The 22,252-nt window shown below is 45.6% G+C and overlaps 1 protein-coding gene across 4 annotated transcripts in view; it reads right to left on the reverse strand.

Annotated features, from left to right (window-relative positions):
- Positions 1–1,880: 1,880 nt before the first annotated feature.
- LOC147888338 (uncharacterized) overlaps positions 1,881–22,252 on the reverse strand; it is a 141,928-nt gene continuing 121,556 nt past the window's right edge. For 3 of the 4 annotated variants that reach the window (XM_087392432.1, XM_087392431.1, XM_087392434.1), the window contains 6 exons: positions 19,168–19,235; positions 18,961–19,012; positions 3,003–3,056; positions 2,815–2,907; positions 2,630–2,696; positions 1,881–2,535 (listed from right to left, as the gene is read on the reverse strand). In XM_087392432.1, the coding sequence (XP_087248558.1) occupies positions 2,444–2,535; positions 2,630–2,696; positions 2,815–2,907; positions 3,003–3,056; positions 18,961–19,012; positions 19,168–19,235 (426 nt within the window). In that variant the 3' untranslated portion in view covers positions 1,881–2,443. The remainder of the gene's footprint in view (positions 2,536–2,629; positions 2,697–2,814; positions 2,908–3,002; positions 3,057–18,960; positions 19,013–19,167; positions 19,236–22,252) is intronic. The other variant, XM_087392433.1, reaches the window with a different exon arrangement.

A 22,252-nucleotide genomic window follows, 5' to 3' on the forward strand; every position in this document is an offset into this window, starting at 1 on the left:
ATTCATGGAACAATTTGGAGGGACGCACGACGCGACGCACCCGATGACGACAATGGAGAAGCTTACGTATATTTTCGACAGGGACTTATACGAGGAGCGCTTCGGTATTGGAAACGATCCTTTCACGCCAACAGAGAAAGACCAGGGCAAGTAAATAAATGCATTCTATTATGGACCTCAAACGGGAAAAAAAAGACCGAAAACCTCGATGACTAACGTAATTGTCAATGTTTACGTAGGTACGACATTGAAAGACACGAGCCTCGAGATGAAGGAGGAGCCTCCACTGAAGCATCCGCGCAAGGGAATCGCGCGAGCCTCGTCGTCTACTGCATCACGTGCAAGCCCAACAACAGAAAATACATAGGGAGCACGACGGACCTGCCGCGGAGGATGAAACAGCACAATAAAAAACCACCGGCGAAAATGAAAGAGAACTTGCAGCGTTACAAGCCCTTCGAAGAAAATTTCGAAATCAAAGTTTTGGAAACAACAGACACTGTAGACAAAGCACGAACTTTAGAGCAGTACTACATAAGGAGCCACAACACAGTAGGTCCATTAGGTTACAACACGCTCGAGGACCATCCGGCTAGAGCGCGGAAGTACTATTTTCTAAAGCGTAGGAACATAATTTGACCCAAAAAATAAACATTTGTGCCTTCGAAAAAAGGGATCCAATGAAGTTGCAAATGGTGCTGGAACTTTTGTCGTACATGCAATGCAGCTTTGGGTTTGGATTATTCCTGTCACAGTTGCATGCTTCTGTCTCAATTTGGTTTTGATTTATTATTTATAAATTTATGAAATACATCTCCCCGTCGTTCGCTCGAAGTGGAATGACAATAGATTTGCTTACAGTGCAAAGAATAAGAATTTGTCTTCCTTCGAAAAAAAGAAAAACTACGTTTTACTGTCGACATGAACATCAAGTGCAAGCAGGACTGGATGATAACGAAATCTCTAGAAAAGGTTGCATGCAATTGAACATCAATCTTCTGCATCATTTCTGACAACGTCACTCATGTGAACCTCACCAAGATAGCAAAAGAGAGAAGTATTCATCAAGAGCCCAACTGGCCAAGCACTCTAGTTTCATTAAGGTACTTCAAATTAGATCATCAATATATTTTCATAGCCCCTACTTGTTTTCTGCATCGTATTTTAGACTTTTACTTTTGACTAATATTCCTCGTAAATGTTGGGGGTCGTGGATTGTTTGTCGTGGGTTTCCATGGCCAAGACTTGTTAGCTAGGTAACTAATCCCATGGTTTTCAAAAATTTAGATACCGTTGACTAGGTGGAGTTAGCATTTGTTGTGGTGCAGGTCTACACTTGTCGAGTCTGAATTTTTAGCGAGGCAACCCACCCCATGGTTTTCAAAATTTAGATACCCTTGACGAGGTGGAGTTTGCATTTGTTGGGGGGCAGGTGGTGGCCCGGGCTTCTACACTTGTCAAGCCTCAATTTTTAGCTAGGTAACTAGTGAAAAAAGTGGCCATTAATCCCATGGTTGTAAAAATTTTAGATACCTTTTGACTAGGTGGAGTTTGCATTTGGTTGCCTTATTGATTTTGCTTTTGATCCTTGCTTCTAATTAATGTGATATATTCGTTCATTTATTGATTAATCTAAATGTAGAATGTACATTATTACCTATTTAGGTTGAATTTGTTGGCTGAGGATGCCCTCGCTCATAGGTTGGGTCGCAAATGAATGCAGCTGCTCACCAGGTTCAGTTTTTGCGAGCTTGCAGGTGTACTCTTTTTTTGTTATCGGTTGTAGACATGCCAATAAAGATTAAGCTGCAGTTTGCAAGCCATCCTTTGATAACTAATGTAACATTTTGTGAAAAGACACATTTGAAGAACAGCAGCACAACTGAAAAATTATGGAGCTCCACATACCAGACGTGGTCTTGTCCTTTCAAACAGCCATGGTTAGCATCCATTGCCTTGTGCTTCTTTGCACGCAGCTCTGTTCCACGTCCATAGTCCAAGGCTTATATGATTTTACCTCTATAAAAAAGCCAGCAATATTGCCAAAGCTACCAGTGAAGGGTGGAATCAAATTTTGCCACCTTCAGAAGTATACAAATCGTGTGTCTTTTCTTACAATCTGAACATGTTTCCAATTCTGTATCTTCAGCAGCTCGCACACCCTTCCAGTAAATTAAAAATGTTCAGAATCTGTGAACAGAGTTGCTTACAAAGAAATCTTTCCAGCTTCAAAGGTAATCTTGGCAATCAAAAAGCAGGATCAACTCTAGCTGAAAGCCCCCGTAAGAATTTCACACACAGCATTACGTGGCTGTGAAGTCACCAAGGACAACTCCCAGTGGCATGCCTTTACAAGGCTATATTTCATGGATATACCTCATTTTTCCAAGCCTTGCATAAATCTTCTCTTCATAATCATGGCTTAATATAAATTATTGCCATATCAATTAAATTTCCCTATCTCCATCTTTTTCTTTATAGCCCGATGCCCGTGATATATGAATGCATCGATAATTCCAGAAACTGTGAATAATCCTGCCATGGAATATCATTAGTCAGTATACATGTTGAGCTGCAAATTCATTTTGCAATTTGTCTTTCAAAAGCATCAAGCATAATGGATGGTTACCTCCAACAATTGCACAAACATTTGTCAAAAAATGCAGAAAGGAGCTTTTGCTCTGATTGAAGTTCACCTGTAAAATCAAAATGGCAGTCTGAACAATGTAAGCTTACTACACAATGTCAAACAGTACCCTCCATTAGTTCATTTACAATATAGAGATTTGCAAAAAGGATGCTGGAATGATTAACCTTGATAGGTGATAGATCATAGAAAAAAAAAACCCCTGGCAGAGAACGCATCGACCCAGACTCCACAGGTCTGAACTGTTCTGTCACTGAGAACTGCAGGTTCCGCGGAAAAAATGGACATTGAGTCTTTGAAGCAAAACTAGGGGTATCATAGCTCAATTTCACCAATGCAAGAAACTGCCACATACTTGATTGGTTTGAATTTTTTGACCATGGATGTCTTTGTAGACAGTTGGGACAACCTGACCATAAGAATAAAGCAAGCCAGAAACTATTACTAAACGATACTGGTCTTGAAAGCAATAGCTAAACAAATCTAGAACCGTGAGCCAATTATGAGATGCCACATTCAGAACAGATTTCAATTCATGCCTAAAATCATATTTAAGTTCAGAAAAGAAACGTTGCACAGCATGGGAAAAAATTGGAGGAAACTTCCTTAGTGAATGTAGGGTAGAAAATGGAAACCTAGAGGAGACACATAATATGCTAAACATGATATTACTCTCTAAGAAATCCAGTTACCTTAATAAATGTTAGAAAAGATGGTGAAGAAAATCTGAGCAGATTATGAAGGCGTGAGCACGACAAGATGAACTGTTGGAAACAACATAGTCTGCATTATTTATTCATAATAGAGGTGCCCTGATATAGGATTCAATTTACAAGGATTTGACATCATTTGTGATGTCACCTAGGTATCCATGGTCTACTCCTTATTTTCTCCAGCAAACTATCTCACACCTCGTACACTTAATATGACACCTACCACCTATATGGTGGTCACACACAATCAAGCGCACATGCAGGCGTACGCGCACACACACACACACACAGGCAAGACTTTGATCCCACCGAACCCCCCCTCAAGGGACTGTGTAAAGGAAATCTAGGCTCATGGTTTCTCATGCCAGTTTTGGTCAATGCTAAATCCAAGGCTCTAGTTTCACATGCCAGTTATGTGTTCCCCAGGTAGAGACAAACAAGGGACTACATTACATCCATTTCGAGATTCCTCTTCAGACATGGCACCCAACCAATACACAAAAGAAGAGCAAAAAATTACTACCCATCATAAGGGTAATAGGGGAAACCCAAGCATAATTGTGGTAACACTTCAGATGTTGATAAAAATGCAGAGAAGAAAAAGAAAAGATGCAACAATTGCAGAAGACCTGGTCATGATATTTCTAGATGCCAGAAACGCATTGAATCAGAAAAGAACAACCAGTCTAGCCTTGCAGTCACTGATGCTTCATATTCACGTGAGAAGGACGATTCATGAATCAGCAAATATTTCTCATCATGATTGGGCTTTTGTTCTCACATGCCAGTATAATCCTTCTGTACATGATCCATGCACACTGTCTCTGATGTGTTCAACACTTGGTACTTTGACAGTGGTGCTTCTAAGCACATAACTTCATGCAAGAAGTTGTTTCTTTCAAAGATGCACCTAAGGGGACGCTGTGACTTGTGCCAATGATGCATCTTATGCCGTGAGAAAGGCATTGGCCAAGTTGAAGCTTACATCAGCATCTGCTGATCCAGTCTCTCTTCATGATACTCTTCACGATGTTTTGATGTTCCAAGAATTAAAAGGAATCTCACATCCATTTCAGCCATTGCTACATCTGGATATAGAGTTATCTTTGACCGTTACCATTGTGCCATTTATGATTTCAAAATGGAAACACCATTGTTATCGCTGGAACATTGACCAGAGGTCTATACCGACTTGATGCTTATGAGAGAGAAACAGTTACAGCAGGACTTGATGCCTATGAGAGAGAGACAGTCCCAACAGTACTTGCAATAGAGGATTTCGTGATCGCAGACACTCGTTTGTGGCATGAGCATTTTGGGCATCAGATTGTATTCACAAAATATCGTTGTTGATCTCCTCAAGATGCATGCATTATCCAAACATTTTTGTTGGGGACGCTTAGTTGGGAAGAGACAAACAGTTTTCCTCCCCTAAAGATGAAGTGTTGGTGCAGCCTGAGAGTTGCATTTAGTTCACAGTGATGGGTGTGGTCCAATGCAGACAACGTCTATTGGCAGGTATTCATACTTTGTTACTTTTGTGGATGACCACACCAGTCACACTTGGTTTATCCATGGTGTGTATGGCACAATACATTGATGTACAATACCTCGAGATGCTAGAAAATCAGCAAACTCTCGAGCCATATACTCACCCCCCTTATCAGTGTGGAGTATGAGAAACTTGTGTCCACTTTCATTCTCAACCATAGGAAGGAATTGCTTGGAGCATGCGAAGACATGTGACTTGAATTTCAACAACAAAATGGTGTTGCCAAATGCAAGAATAGAACATTGATGGACATGGCACGGTGCATGATGAAGGGTAAGTCTTTGCCGAACAAGTTTTGGTTGGATGCCATTATGTGTGCAAATCATGTCTTGAACAGGTCACCCACTAGGGCATTGAAGACTATTACTTCCTATGAGACTTGGGTAGGTTGTAAGCTGGCATTTCATGTGTGTTCGGATGCCTTGCGTATGTCTCAGTTAGGGCACAAGCTTGAGGACAAGGCCCTTAAAATGCATCTTCATTGGTTATAATTTAGAAAGTAAAGAGATCGGTTATACCAACCAAGTACTAAGAAGATTATTATTAATAGAAATATGGTAATTGTATAGATTCCAAGTTCTTTACAGATACTACATTATAGATACTACTGTTGGAATCTGATTCTGGATGAGGACTATAGTCTGAGAATCATTGATTAGTTTTCCCACCCTGATTTATGCCAATATAAATCTATTCTAAAGGGGGCAGAATGTTATGTCCATAACTGGACTAACTATGGCCTTAACTATGGCCTAACAAAGACTAGACTATCTAGGGTCAAGGCCAGGCTAACCTATTATCATGGATTGGGATCTAAAGTTTGGACGTAGTCTAACGTAGGGTTTGGATAAACCTAGGGTTGAGGCTAGAAAGAAAGAAAGAAAGAAAGTTTATTAAAGTCTTCGGAAGACCGATGGGTCTATGAGACTGTGAAAATCCTAAAACAACGAGCTGTGGTAGTGGAGCTACTAAACGAGCGTCCATACCAATGCAAAATGCAAAATGCCAAAAATGCAGAATGGCAGTACTAAGTCCTAAGTACAACATAGTGATGTCGGTGGTCGACTATATATCAATCTCAGCATCATCATCAATATCATCATCATCCCCAGCAACAGCAAGATATCAGGATGGATGAGGCAGTGGAGGCATGAAGTCGGCAATAGAGTGCTGTCGGCCACTCAAAGGTGCGGTCCTGGCACGTCTCTTGGTCGTAGCTCTACGTCTAACCAGGGCTACTGTGACCCCCGTCGGTCGGGCTCCAACTCTAAACAAGGAGGGGATGTCTCCAAGTGTGATCTGTGTGTCGACCCTCTGTCTGAGCTGTTGGGTCATGGGTTCCGGGTCACGGTCATGTCGAGGCCTCGTCTCGTTGAAATCCATGTAATCTAGCTGAAAGAACTCCGTGATAGAGCTCTGAGAGGGATCAACCGAGGAAGAAGTCTGCTCCTGTCTCCGTGCTTGGAGTATCCTCTCGCGGTGTCTAAGTGCCTCATGAATGAAACCTGCCAAACACCGCTGGTCTGGGTAGGAGAGGAAATGGGCTAAAATCCCATAACTATCTCTGAAGAGGCAGTGGAAACGTCCTCCGATCTCATAGTACACAGGACACCTGAAGATGAAATGCTCCTCTGTCTCAATCTCCTGTATGTCACATAGTGTGCATATGCGCCGCTCCCTGGGTAGTCGCTCTGCTCTGCCGCTCTCAATGCGAAGTCTGTGTGAAGAGACTCGGAACTGCCCAAGAGAGATCCTCATCGAGTGGGGATCTGTGTGTATCCTGGTGGGTCAATGAAACCCTCCGCTGTGATATGTAAGAAGTGATCTCTGTAGAAGCTAAGCTTCACTGGGAGTTCACTCGGTTCCAACCAGGTCCGAAAAGTGTGTAGCTGTAGTAGATCCTCACGGATAACCTGGTTGACCTCGTGTGATAAGAGGGCGAGGGAACGGAGCATCCATGCTATACTGGAAGGGAGGTAGTCTATCCATGTGGAGCCCCAGTCGCTCAAACCATCTCTCTGTACGTGCATACCAGCACCTCTGATCTCCTCCTGCTGCAAGTGCCATAGAAGAGGATAAAGCTATCCATGGTAGCCTGCTACGCCCCGAGGTATAATCCCCATATTCCCTAACTCGGTACAGATATGTGATGACCTGGAATGCAACATCTAGCTGTAAAGGAGGTGACCCAAACTCAGCCTGAATGATCTGGTGAGGAACGGATGACTTACCACGAATCATCCGTGATAGCATGAGAACCTGTAGCCGCTCCACACGAGCCCACTCTGTATCTGACAAGTCTGGCCCCCAACAAGGACTGCCGTACATCCCCGCTGGGCGAGCCAAGGAGTCAAAAAGCAACCCCTTGGTGCAAGTATGAGCGGAAGCACTGCCTCTTTAGCCTGGCCAATGAGGCATACCCTCTACTCAAGCGTGCCTGCATCGCGGGTCTCATAGTGAAGCTCGGTCCGGAGAAGATAACCCCAAGATAAGTGTATGATGAAACTATCTCAACAGATGACCCCGCAAATGTAAACTGCTCCTGACGCATGATGGCTCGAGATGTATTGAAGATCATGACCTTGGTTTTACCCAGGTTGACCTTCAAATCATGAGACTCACAAAAGGATTGTAGTGCGTCTAGGTGTCTCTGAAGCCCCTCTGCTCAGGAAGGCAAGAGAGCCACGTCATCTACATAGAGCAAAATCTGGATCAACGTGCCTGCAAGAGAGCAACCTACACACCCCTGTGTCTGCATCACTGTCTCAAGCTTGTCAATGTAGAGGCCAAACAAGATAGGCGACAAAGGACACCCTTGTTTGACCCCGATGGTACTCATGATCTCGTCTGTCCACCCGGATCCTACCCGAACTCTGCCAGAAACTCTCTCGTAAAGTGCCATGACAGCCCAAATGGTCTCCTTGTCATAACCCAAGTCCTGTAGGTGCCGTACGACGCAGGCTCTCGGGACTGTGTCAAATGCCTTGCGAAAATCCACAAAGCAACAATAAACCCTCTGCTTCGGTGATCTCGCCTCCTCGATGATACATCTGAGCGTCAGAATGTGGTCCATGGTTCCATGATCACACCAGAATCCGGCCTGTCCTGCTGCTCTGAGTCCTCGACACTCTGCAAGTCTGCTAACCTCGGAGTCAAGTACCGATGCATAAATCTTGGACATGACATGTCCAATCATAATGGTCCTGTAGTTCTCCGGGCTCATGGGATCCCCTGCCTTGTGGATGGGTGAGATAGTGTTAATAGTCCAAGTGTGTGGAAATCCCAAACAAACCGCTTCATTAAAAAGCTTTGCTAAGATCGGGGCTAGGAGGTTAATCCCATATGCAATGAACTCAGTATATAGTCCCTCATGATCCTTCGCTCGGCCATTATGAAGTTTCATTACAGCATCCTTTACCCCTCCTCTAGTGAAGAGGGTGCAGGATGTGGGACGAGGCATGTGTGAGAGGCTAGGGACTAGCTGATTTGGGATGTCATAAAGTGTGCGTGCATAATCAAACTAGATCTGGGTGTCAGTGAGTGGCGGAGGGGACCGTCCTTCTAGAAATCTCCGCCAGAAGTCCTTAGAGTTGTTACTAAACAAAATGTTCAGTAGCTCCTTCTCGTTTTGACGAACGAAGTCTAGTTTCTTCCTTCGTACCAGTCTACGGTATTCACGTAGCGTATCTAGTGCGCTCGAAAGACTGTTTTTGGTTTCGAATCTGAGTTGACGGCGTAAGGCCTTACACTCATCATCGTACCAACTATTACAGGATACGGTTCCAGGGGGTGGTGGGCGGGTGGAGCGGGTGGTGTGGGGAAAGGCGTGAATGGCAGCCTCGTGTAGTGAGCGGGTGACAAGGGCAGCACGATCCTCTAAAAGGGATATGAAGTCAATATAAGCAAGAAGTATGTACAGACGGCCAGAGTAAGAAGGTGAGTGATCCCGATCAAAGCGTATATCGTGGTAGGTGGAGTAAGCCCTGAGTGGGGTGGAGGGTGCTGTGCGAAGGGAGGTGGAGATGCGAAAGAAAAGATATGTGTGATCAGCCCCTGGGGGGAGAGGTGCTACAGTGAAGTCAGTAATGCGAGATGTGAAGACAGGGGATCCCATGATGTAATCAACAACACTGGAGCCCCCCCCATGTGGAAAGCATGTGAAACGACCTGAAGCGGGCCATCTGTCAAGACCATTATAGATAATGAGATCATGTATTCTGCCCAGGTCTAATAGGGCCTGCCCATAGGATGAAAGTGGACCTCGCTTGTCAGCTGAAACCCGTAGCATACCTGCCTCCTCAAGGTCAACATCTGCCAGTAGAGTGGAATCATCTCTGAAATCAAGAAGTGGTACCTGACGGGTCCTTGTCCTCGCGTTGAAGTCCCCCACTAGAAGGACTTCTCCGCGGCTAGAAAAGTCAACGATGGACTGATAAAGGGCAGCAAATGGGGATGTCTCATCATCACCTCGAATATCTCTGGCAAAGTGGGAGGTCTCCGGGGGGAAGTAGCAAACTGCGACAAACAGATCCTGGCTATCCATGTGTCGTATCCGGATCCAAAGAAATCTAGAATGTGTATCTCTCTGCTCTACTGAAATGATCCCTCGAAGTGTGGATCTGAAAAGGACTGCAACTCCACCTGAACCTCGAACTCCTCCTGTACCCCTCGTCTCATCTCTGTAGGCAGATTTCCATGTATATCCGCTGACTATTGGGAGAGGGCGCTCTGGACTCTGATGTGTCTCTGTATAGAAGACTATGTCGTGGCCTATATAGGATTCTGAGAAGTTCCCTGGTTCTGACCATAAGGTACCATTACAGTTCCAAATGGTGCAGGATAGGGTCTCGGATATCTGAGTCTCATAGGCCCCGCTTCCCTATGTAGGGGAGGGGGCAGGTGTCCTACGGGGGCTTGTAAGAAGTCGTTCGTCTCGTACCACTGCCCACTTCCCCTCCTTTCGGGCCTGATCCCATTGCTGCAGCAAAGAGCGCCTCTCCTCAACCTGTAGAGGTGTGAGATCCTCATCCATAGAGATCACTGGCTGATCTTGAAGGACTGACCTGCGTCGTAGAGCTGAAAGTCGTGCCTGAGTGTCATGAAATCGTATGATCAGGGGTTGCTCTCGGTTGGGATCTCTCCCCACCCGCCATGCCCTCTCTATCATGTGCTCAGCCACACCCAAGGTAGCGGTCACGAACGCAGTCGCATCTACCATCGGTGTAGCCTCAGTGCGTGGGATCCCGCGTACTCTGATGTTGAGAGCCTTACTGGCTCTCTGCTGCTGCTCCATGAGGGTAGCTGAAACGGTGACCCTTGCGGGTTCCCGTTTGGCCACGTCAACCCATCTGGAAGTCTCCTCAATAGCAGATTGCATGCTCGCAATCTGTGCCTCGACCACCGGGGTACTCCCTGGGACAGTGTGTATGGCTGTGACCTCCTGTCGGAGCTGCATGATATCCTGTCTGAGTCCCTGAATAAGATCCGCCTGCTCCCGAATGGCCCTAGCCTGCTCCTGTATGATGCGGCTCTGCTCCTGGTTGAAGTGGACTTGCTCCCGTGCGAAGCGAGCCAGCTTCATCTCACGCTCACGAAAATTATGTATCTCCGTGAGTAGGGTCTCACGGGCCTCTGGTGTGTCAGTCCACCCATGTCCATGCTGAAACTGTGGTGACTGTGGCATGAAAGAGTGGGACTAAGTCCGAAAACTAGACGGTGGTTGAGTGAGGAACGGAGATGACAGTGGAATGGGTGAGGCAGTCCCAACGGGGTGTGGGAGGATGGGCTGACTGAGAGGGAGAGGGGAGAGTGAAGCATAATGCGGCACAGTGTATGACACCTCGGAAGTAGGTGTCAAAAGCTGTGTGAGAGCTGTAACAAGAGAAGAGGGAAAGGGAACAGGGAGAGGGGAGAGTGAAGCATAATGCGGCACAGTGTATGACACCTCGGAAGTAGGTGTCAAAAGCTGTGTGAGAGCTATAACAGGAGAAGAGGGAAAGGGAACAACAACCGGCGCCATGGGCATGAGTATGTCACTGATCGTAGATGTAGATGGAGCTGAGACTGGAACTAGAGCTAGGCCTGAAGCGGGGACTGAAGTCGAAGTAGAGATAGAGATAGAGGGAGCTGAGGTTGGAGCTGAAAACAAAACTGACACTGTAGCGGGAGTTGAGGTTGAGGTTGAGGTAGAGATAGATACTGAAGAAGCTGAGGCGGGTCCTAACTTTGCCTTGCTGTTTACCCCGAGTCCACTTCGGTTGTAACGTGTGTTCACATCCTCCAAATTCAGTTGTGTCGTTTGCTTTTTTTTGTTGTTGTTGTTATTTTCGTCTTTCTTGGCTTTGTCCCCCATTCTCTTGGGGTGCGGGTGCAGATCGTAGTGTTAATGTTCAATTGGGAGCGGGAGCAGCAGTTCCCCCCCCCATAATGGGAGGCACGTCCAATGCGAGGTGGTGGAGAGGTAGTGCGGAAGCCTGAAGTGGAGAGGCAGCCAAGAGGTGGAGGAGGAGGAGAGGCTAGTTTTTTTTTTTTCCCCCCCTTTACGAGGGAAAAAAAAAAGCGGGGAGCAAAAGGGGGGGGGGGGTGCGGTTAGCTGCAGCAGCGCCCAAGCAGGGGGTAGCGGGGGGGGGTTAGCAAAGCGGTTAGCTGCAGCGGGGGGGGTAGTGGAGGTAGCGGTTAGCTGAGAGCAGGGGCTGAGACCGGGGGGGGGGGGGGGGCTAGAGCTAGAGCGGGGGGGGGGGGGGGGGCTGAGCGGGGGGGAGGGTAGTGAAGGGCTGAGCGGGGGGTAGCGAGGGGGCTGAGAGCGGGAGGGCTGAGCAGGGGGCTGAGAGCAGGGGGCTGAGCGTGGAGGGCTGAGTGGGGGGCTGAGAGCGGGAGGGCTGAGAGCGGGGGGCTGAGCGAGGTGAGAGCGGGGGGCTGAGAGCGGAGGGGGCTGAGCGAGGTGAGAGCGGGAGGTAGCGGGGGGGCTGAGAGCGGGGGGGCTGAGCACGGGAGGGCTGAGCGGGGGGCTGAGAGCGGGGGGTAGCAGGGGGGCTGAGAGCGGGAGGGCTGAGCGGGGGGCTGAGAGCGGGGGGCTAAGCGCGGAGGGCTGAGCGGGGGGCTGAGAGCGGGGGGCTGAGCGCGGAGGGCTGAGCGGGGGGCTGAGAGCGCGGAGAGCTAGCGTGGATGAGGTTTAGACCCTATGGATTGGGCTGGTGTAAGAAAGGGTTGGTCACTACCTACCAATGCTGTGAACTGGGCATGTGCATGAACCTGCTGAGCTGGGATATTGCATACTGTAAGTCAGGTCTGGTGTGGCATAAGTAAATGAGACATCCAACAGCCTGCTGGTAAAGAGTGATATCACATGCTAGGCTCCAATCATGAGCCGAAAATTTAAAGCCGGGGTCCACTAGAGTAGAGATTGGCTTGCAATCCTCAAACTAAAAACGATCAAGGAGCTGTCCAATATACTTGGACTGCGACATCATAATACCCCACTCAACATGAGCAAACTGAATGCCCAAATAATAGTGGAGCTGTCCCATGTCTGACATTTCAAAAGCTTGCTGCAAATCAGCCTTGAAAGCTGCAATATGCTGAGTATCAGGGCCTGTGATCAGCATCTCATCCACATATAAAATCAGCACTACAAAATCAGATCCACTCCTACGGTACCATGCCCTGGGTGCCTGCTTCAAACCATAAAGGGCTTTTCGCAGCCGGCATACCTTGTTTTCAGATCCAACAACCTCGAAGCCAGGGCAGTCTTGATGTCAAGCTGATGCACTTGCCAATGGTGATGGGCTACAATGGCAACGACACATCTAATAGTAGTAATCCTGGAACTGGGAGCAAAGGTCTCCTCAAAGTCAATGCCTTGTTGTTGGGCATACCCTTTTGCAACAAGACGGGCTTTATGTCGATCTATGCTACCATCAAATTTCCTTTTTAATTTGTAGACCCACCGGGTACCAATGGCATGCTTGCCAGGAGGCAGATCTACTAATTCCCACGTGTCATTTTTGGCAATAGACTTTAGCTCAGGTCTCATTGCATCCATCCACTCTTTGCTGTCAAAAGCATCTTTATGGCATAAAGGCTCTTCATTGCAAGATGTAGCAAGGAGTTCAAACTCAAGAAAAGACCATGCATCTGTCTATTCCCTGATCTTGCCCGAGTAGCAAGAGGTTGATCTTGTTTGCTGTCCCTCAATGTGTCAAGAAGCCATCTGGGAACTTGCCTTTGCTGTCTATTGATAACTCTTTCTTCAATCACTGCATCATGAATATTGGGATCATTTTGTGCATCATGAAGATTGGGATCATTTTGTGCTGGAAGAGGAAACTGCAAATCAGCATGGGTTGCTAGCTGATCATTGCTTGTTGGAGGGCCTGCAGGAGGCTCATGTTGCTGGTCACAGTCCCCCCTTGAGGGAAGAAGAGGTAACCAAGAGTCAAAGGCATCAAACATGTCAACTTTTGGCTTAGCTTTGCAGTCCACAAGAGGAGAAGCTGAATGTTCAACAAAGATTACATCTCTATTGACAATAATCTTCCCAATATTTGGTTGGTACAACCGATACCCTCTGCTCTCCTAGCTTATGCAAATAAATATGCATTTGATTGCCTTATCATCAAGCTTATGTCTCAGCTGAGATGGTACATGGACATATGCAAGAGACCCAAAAACTCTCTCGTGTGAAAGTGAAGGCTTCTTGCCTTTCCATGCTTTTTTAATAGGCAAGGACTTGGCCTTAAGCATGCATCTAGCCATCTCCATAGTGGACCTGCTCTTTCTTTCAGGAATAGGATTATGCTGAGGAGTGTAAGGAGTAGTGCATGAGTGAACAATGCCCTGTGAAGACAAAAATGCATCAAACTCCTTTGACATATACTCTCCCCCCCTATCTGTGTTGAGGGTGACAAGCTTGCATCTTGATTCATTCTCAACCATATTCAGCCACCTCTGAAAGCATGAGAACACTTCAGATTTGGCTTTTAAAGCATATACCCAGCAATATCTTGTGAAGTCATCAATTAGAGTCATGAAATATTTGTACCCTCCAATGGCATTTGTCCTCATTGGGCCACAGACCTCACTATGCACTAGCTGCAATTTCCTTTGTGAGAATTTTGGACAATATTTTTGAAAAGGAAACCGATGCATCTTACCCAAAAGACAACCCTCACACACATGTTTGGAAACTGTGTGAGTTTGAGGTACATCATTTGCCATGCCCTGTGAATGTAACTTGGCAAGAGCTCTATAATTTAGATGACGCATTCTCTCATGCCAAAGATGAGTTTCAGCTTCAATAGAAAGTGCAGCTGAGTGATAATCAAGGTGAGAAAGCCCCTTTTGCAAAGTGCCAATGAGAACTATGGCATTGTCATCACGAAGATCATATACTAGGCATCTGTATCCATCAAATATCACTCTGAAACCTGAAGTGGCAATTGCTGAAATTGAAATCAAGTTGACTTCAATTCCACGCACAAAAAGAACATTTGTCAAAGTGACAGGATGGCTTGAGATGGATGTGAGTTGCACATCTCCAATGACTTTTACAGCATAGGAAGCATTATTAGCACATGTGACAGTCCCCCCTCGAGGTGCATTAGCCACGGAATGAAACAACTGTCTGCAAGAGGTTACGTGCTTGGAAGCACCACTATCAAAATACCAAGACTGAGCATCATTAGCAAAAAAGAATGCATCAACTTTGGAGGGATCAAAAGAGCAATGGACAGCCCATGCCCAATCATCCTGGAGGGCATGTGCATGTGAGGCATCTGCTGGCCCATGGGATTCAATTGCATGTGAGGCCTTTACTATCACTCCTGCTTTCTTCTTCTCCGAAGCAATGCGCTTCTTGCATTCTGAAATTTCATGCCCTGGCTTGCGACAACAGTTGCATCGTTTCTTCTTGGACTTATTTGCTGTATTTTGAATTACATTGGAGGAATTGCCACTGTTAGGCACATATTTAGGCTTGCCCATAGGCTTGGAAGCCTTGCCTTTGCCTTTCTGTTGTGAAGCAAATGCATGATCAGGAATAGTAGCTTGCCTATTAGCACGACTTTGCTCTTCTTGCAAAAGCAAAGTGACTAACTGATTAAATGAGTAGTGATCAAGATTTCCATTGGCTACAAGTCTAAGGGTTGTAGCAAACCCTTGATATGTGTCTGGCACTTCAATGTAGAGCTAACAAGTTGAGAATTAGGCACCACTTCATCAATATTTGGAAGTTGCTCCATGAGATCCTTGACCTTTGTTAAATATGTATCCATTGAGTCACTTTCCTGCATGCTGAGTTCCTACAATTGTCTTCTCAAATATGCAACCCGTGCCTCATTGCGAACCTGATAAAGAGAAGCTAGCTTATCCCAAACATCCTTTGCTGTCCTGCATGACCGGATGTGTGGAATAATGATTCTCTTGCATGATAAGGCAATAGATGAGTGTGCATTTGCATCTCTGGAGTCCCACTGATCTGATCCTGAATAGTAGTAGTAGTGACACGAGTACTAGAGGAAGAAGAGTCAGGAAGATTCCCCCTTGGAGGAGTGCCAGCAGTGGGGGCAGCCACTTGAGCATTGGCTGGCCTCAAATCAATACTTGAAACAATATTCCAAAAGTTTCTTGCGACTACAATATGCTTCATAAGGTAGGACTACATAGGATAGTTGGTGCCATCCAACTTATCATCTTCATGGAGAACTCCAAACAAATCATTGTTGTTTCCAGCCATTGTAAATAGCACAAGTAAAAGTGCACTGACCAAGTGATGCAAAAATAGCCTCAAGGCTTTCAACTGCAAATGTGACCAAATGAGAGTTGAATCAAAAGAAGATCACTGCAAATAGAAGCTAAGGCAAAAGCCCCACAATCTGAAAGGGCAAAATGGTCAAAAAGAGGGCAAATGTGGAAAAGCCCCAAATTAAGCTGCAACTTTGCAAAGTGACCAAATGTCCCGCAAATTTGCCAAAGGCCTTGTCCTTTGCAAAACTGAAGCCCAATATGAAAAGCTCCAATTTCTTAAAGGCAAATTGCAACAAAAGAGGGCAAAATCATGGAAAACCCCAAATTAAGCTGCAATTTGCAAATGTGACCAAATCTACGCAATTCCTTGCCAATGTCACTAAGAAACCCTCAAATTTCAAATCAAAGCACCCAAATGTCACTACTATCAAGGCAAATGTGACAAAATAACCTGCACATCTAAAAGTAGCAATAACCTGCAAATCTGAAAGTAGCCTGCAATAGATCCAAAGCCCCAATTTCGGAGATCCAAAAGAGCAAGTGCTGTAAATCTGAGCCAATGGGATGAACCAAGGTCAACCAAAAGCCCCAATTGTGTGATAAATGCAGCGATTTTGAATTGTTCTAACGATTTGCAGCTAGAATGATCAATTGTACGACAGATTTGGGCAGACTGTACGGACAACTTTTGAAAGTTGTATGGGCGGGAAGTGTGAGCTTGACGATTCTGCTAGTGTGACAACTTGACAATTCTTGCTATTGTACGGCTCACGCACCTAAGTGACGTAGGTATAGAAGGTACGTCAAACGATGTGCAGTACGAATGATGCACCAACGCTGACGCAATACGTTCAGCAAGAAACCGTACAAGTGTACGACAATGTATTAGCAGGCATGAAGCAATATGTTGGATAGTACATTTGAGCAGGCGCTGACTATGGCAATGAAGTTACACGTCGAATGAAAGATGAAGCTAGAAGGAAACTGAAGCAAATGCTCATAGAAATAGGATACAAAGTGCTCTGCTACCACTGTAGGCTCAAGGAAGCGGAAGGAGGTAGAAACGTGGAGCAGAACGTTGAAAGCCGTCACATCAACAACTATGAAATGAAAGTACAAAGTACAAAATAAACGGAAACCCTAGGACAGTGTCCTAGTGGTACCACTAGTACTAGGTGTCATAAGACACTAAAAGTACTAGGTGACCTAAGTGCCAATAATTAAAGCTACATGGCACATACCAGGGCCCAGAGGGCATCGATACAACCGGGAGATGATGGCCTACCATGATAAGGCAATACATGAGTGTGCATTTGCATCTCTGGAGTCCCACTGATTTGATTCTGAGTAGGAGTAGTTGTGACAGGAGTACTAGAGGAAGAAGAGTGAGAGAGATTCCCCCTTGGAGGAGTGCCAGCAGTAGGGGCAGCCACTTGAGCATTGGCTGGCCTCAAATCAATACCTGAAACAATATTCCAAAAGTTTCTTGCACTAGAATATGCTTCATAAGGTAGGACCACATAGGATAGTTGGTGCCATCCAACTTATCATCTTCACGAAGAACTCCAAACAAATCATTGTTGTTGCCAGCCATTGTAAATAGCACAAGTAAAAGTGCACTGACCAAGTGATGCAAAAATAGCCTCAAGGCTTTCAACTGCAAATGTGACCAAATGAGGGCTGAATCAAAGGAAGATCACTGCAAATAGAAGCTAAGGCAAAAGCCCCACAATCTGAAAGGGCAAAATGGTCAAAAAGAGGGCAAATGTGGAAAAGCCCCAAATTAAGCTGCAACTCTGCAAATGTGACCAAATGTCCTACAATGTCCTGCAAATCTGCCAAAGGCCTTGTCCTTTGCAAAACTGAAGCCCAATATGAAAAGCTCCAATTTCTTAGAGGCAAATTGCAACAAAAGAGAGCAAAATCATGGAAAGCCCCAAATTAAGCTGCAATTTGCAAATATGACCAAACTACGCAATTCCTTGCCAATGTCAATGAGAAACCCTTAAATTTCAAATAAAAGCACCCAAATGTCACTACTATCAAGGCAAATGTGACAAAATAACCTGCAAATCTGAAAGTAGCAATAACCTGCAAATCTGAAAGTAGCCTGCAATCTGCCTGCAATAGATCCAAAGCCCCGATTTTGGAGATCCAAAAGAGCAAGTGCTGTAAATCTGAGCCAATGGGATGAACCAAGGTCAGCCAAAAGCCCCAATTGTGTGACAAATGCAGCGATTTTGAATTGTTCTGACGATTTGCAGCTAAAATGATCAATTGTACGACAGATTTGGGCAGACTGTACGGACAACTTTTGAAAGTTGTACGGCGGAAAATGTGAGCTTGACGATTCTGCTAGTGTGACAACTTGACAATTCTTTCTATTGTATGGCTGACGCAGCTAAGCGACGTAGGTATAGAAGGTACGGCAAACGATGTGCAGTAGGAATGATGCACCAACGCTGACACAATACGTTCAGCAAGAAACCGTACAATTGTACAACAATGTATTAGCAGGCATGAAGCAATATGTTGAGCAGTACATTTGAGCAGGCGCTGACTATGGCAATGAAGTTACACGTCGAATGAAAGATGAAGCTAGAAGGAAACTGAAGCAAATGCTCATAGAAATAGGATACAAAGTGCTCTGATACCACTGTAGGCTCAAGGAGGTACACACGTGGAGCAGAACGCTGAAAGCCGTCACATCAACAATTATGAAATGAAAGTACAAAGTACAAAATAAAGGAAAACCCTAGGACAGTGTCCTAGTGGTACCACTAGTACTAGGTGTCATAAGACACTAAAAGTACTAGGTGACCTAAGTGCCAATAACTAAAGCTACATGGCACATACCAGGGCCCAGAGAGCATCAATACGACCGGGAGATGATGGCCTACAATGGTTCAGTATTTAAAGCACATAATAGTCATACTTTTTCCACCTATGGTAAATCACTGAGCGGCATACATATTTACAAAAGCAAGTATCCAAACTAAATGAGTACATAAACAGAAGTCCATTCAAAGAAGAGCTCATTCATCAGAACCTGAACCACCCATTTCCTCCACAGATAGGGTGGACTTCACGCTGTGTGTACATGCTGTGTTATATCTAGAGGGACGAGGTCACACATATTTAGAATATCCACTTCAACATACAATATACAAATATGGTATGTTTCCCTCAGTTTTCCAGACATGGGAAGGCACAACGAGCAAACAAAAAGGAGGTAGAAAACACCAACTATGCAGAGGCACTGATGTTAGCAGTGCTGAAGTACAACCCCAGGTTCAGATGATAACCTTTATAAAATATTGGCACATCGCAGTTGATGTCATTTGAATGTACTGGGCCCTGTATTCAATAAAAATAAGTGAGTTTAGGTTTCCAAAAGATGATATATATATAAACTTCACAAGAAGTGAAAATCCCATCAGACACTAAACTGAACAGCAGACCACGTCGTAACAATAAAGCACACAGCTCTTTTTCTGCAATGCAAGACTTACCCATCCAATGGATTTACCACCCCTGGGAACCGAGGACCGAAGCTGAGCTCATTGATTCTGTGGCTTACCTGGAGCACAGAAAGCCATGTCACCAGTCAACCATCAATCCATAATAGAGCACAATCTATCGACATGCTCCAAGCTAATGTATGTGTGCAACTAAATAGCATAACAGAATATTAGTGAATCCCTCCCCGCCCCTCTCCTCCCTCCTCGTCCTTTCCTTCCTCTCTGCTTACTCTGCTCAGCCCCTGTCCAATCTAGACGGCTCAATGGAGGTGAGCATCTGGTACATGTAGGCCATCTTCTCCCAGTCGTATTGATGCCCTCTGGGCCCTGGTATGTGCCATGTAACTTTAGTTATTGGCACTTAGGTCACCTAGTACTTTTAGTGTCTTATGACACCTAGTACTAGTGGTACCACTACGACACTAGGTCCTAGGATTCTCTTTTATAGTACTTTGTACTTTCATTTTCTTTACTAGTTGATGTGATGGCTTCCACTTCTTGCTCCACTCTTGTGCATCCTTTTGCTTCCATGAGCCTACAGTGGTGTCAGAGCACTTCCTTCCCGGACCTGCTCCCTACTCTTAGCTTCCTGCTTCCAGCTCCAGCTCCCACACTTCAAGCCATCTTCTCCCGGTCGTATTGATGCCCTCTGGGCCCTGGTATGTGCCATGTAACTTTAGTTATTGACACTTAGGTCACCTAGTACTTTTAGTGTCTTATGACACCTAGTACTAGTGGTACCACTAGGACACTAGGTCCTAGGGTTCTCTTTTATAGTACTTTGTACTTTCATTTTCTTTACTAGTTGATGTGACGGCTTCCACTTCTTGCTCCACTCTTGTGCATCCTATTGCTTCCGTGAGCCTACAGTGGTACCAGAGCACTTCCTTCTCGGACCTGCTCCCTACTCCTAGCTTCCTGCTTCTAGCTCCAACTCCCGCACTTCAGCTCCATCATCAAGCTCAGCTACCGGACGTCCCGCACAACTCCGACACGACCCCACGACCTATACTGTTAATTGTACGGATTTCCACACTGTCCATACAATTGTACGGATTTCCGTACAGTTTTGATTTCCGTATAGTTTTGATTTCCGCACATTTTCGTACTTCGACGTCCGTACAATTTCGTACCGACCGTACCATTCAGTACATTCCGTACTGTCTGGAGCAAACATTGCACCAGATCTGCAATTTTTTGGTGACATTTAGGGCTTTTGCATTCGGGCTACGATTTTGCAGGTAGATTGCAGAGTTGCAGAAAATTTGGGGCTTTCCTGAATTTGCCCCATTTTTTACTCAGTTTTACTCTACAAATTGGGGCTTTGAGTCTATTGCAGGCAGATTGCACGATACTTTCAGATTTGCAGTGAAATTGACAAGAAATTGCAGGCCATTTGATCACATTTGTAAATTATAGCTTATTTTGGGGCTTTTCCAGATTTGGACAGCAAGTCCTATTTTTTGCAATTGCAAGCTTTGAGGCTATCTTTTGGGTCACTTTGTCAGTGTTTTTTGACTTGTCCCATTTGCAATGGCTGGCAACAATCATGATTTATTTGGCATTCTTCGTGAAGATGATAAGTTGGATGGCACCAACTATCCGATGTGGTCTTATCTCATGAAACATATTCTTGTTGCAAGGCATTTTTGGAACATTGTTTCTCGGGTTAATCTGAGGCCAGCCCATGCTACAGTGGCTGCCCCTACTGCTGGTCCCTCTGCAGAGGGTACTCCTCTTGATGCTTTATCCTCTAGCACTCCTGTTGCTGCTCCTTCAACTCAAGAACAAACAAGATGGGATGCAAGAGATGCCAATGCACATTCCTGTATTGCTTTATCATGCAAGAGAATCATTATTCCACACATCTGGTCATGCAGGACAGCAAAGGATGCTTGGGACAAATTGGCTTCTCTTTATCAGATTCGCAATGAGGCACGTGTTGCATATTTAAGAAGGCAATTGCAGGAAGTTGACTATATGGATGCATACTTGACAAAGGTCAAGGACCTCATGGAACAACTTGCAATTATTGATGAGGTGGTGCCAAATTCTCAGCTTGTCAGTACCACATTGAATGGCCTGCCATATACATATCAAGGGTTTGCTACAACCCTTCGACTAGTGGCCATGCGTAATCCAGACCACTACTCCTTTGATCAGTTAGTCACTTTGCTTTTGCAGGAAGAAAGAAAGAAAGAAAGAAAAATTATTAGAGTCTTCGGAAGACTGATGGGTCTATGAGATTGAAAGAAAACCTGATACAAATCACAGTAAGGGTGGAGCTACTAAACGAGCATCATCACCCGTGCTGAGTCCTAAGTCTGATCATACATATTCAAATACATCTGGGTGTCACAATGAAAAGCAAAAAGACTTGAGTGGAGCGGAATCCTCCGTATGTCATGTTGCCCTGGCTGGTGCATAGCTGGTGATGGGACGCTGGTGTCCGTCAAGGGGTGCCGTGCGTCTTGGTCTCTTGGAGGAGGCTCAACGCAAGACCAGAGCCACCATGACTCCCGTGGGACGTGTCCCGGGTCTAAACAATGATGGGAGGTCCCCCATAGTGATCTGTGTGTCCCCTCGATGTCTCGTGTGTCATGCTGCGATCCTCGGGTCAGGGTCTCTGTCACGTCTATGGCTAGAGACTGGACGATCAATGTCACTCGATGAGAATAACTCTGTGATCCTGCTCTGAGAGGTGTCTGATGGTGTGGCCAAGCCCTGTCGCCTGAGTAAGTACTCTCTGTGTCGGACCCCCTCGTGAATGAAGGCCGCGAGGCATCTCTAATCTGGGTAGGCGAGGAATCTAGAAAGGAGCCCGGCGCCGTCTCTGAAGAGACTGTGGTAGCGACCTCGGATCTCGTATTACACTGGGCAACTGAAAATAAAATGCTCCTCTGACTCAACCTCCTGATAGTCGCACAATGTGCATATGTGATGCTCCCTAGGGATCCCCTCTGCTCTACCGCTCTCTATGCAGAGGCGGTGTGATGATACCCAAAACTGTCCGACGGAGATCCGTAGTGAGTGATGTTAGAATTATTATTATAATTCAGCAGTGACCAATGTAATG

Source organism: Dipteris shenzhenensis, chromosome 21 (genome assembly GCF_047967505.1).
Source record: "Dipteris shenzhenensis isolate YYH24624 ecotype China chromosome 21, Dip_SZ_1.0, whole genome shotgun sequence".
NCBI lineage: Eukaryota > Viridiplantae > Streptophyta > Polypodiopsida > Gleicheniales > Dipteridaceae > Dipteris > Dipteris shenzhenensis.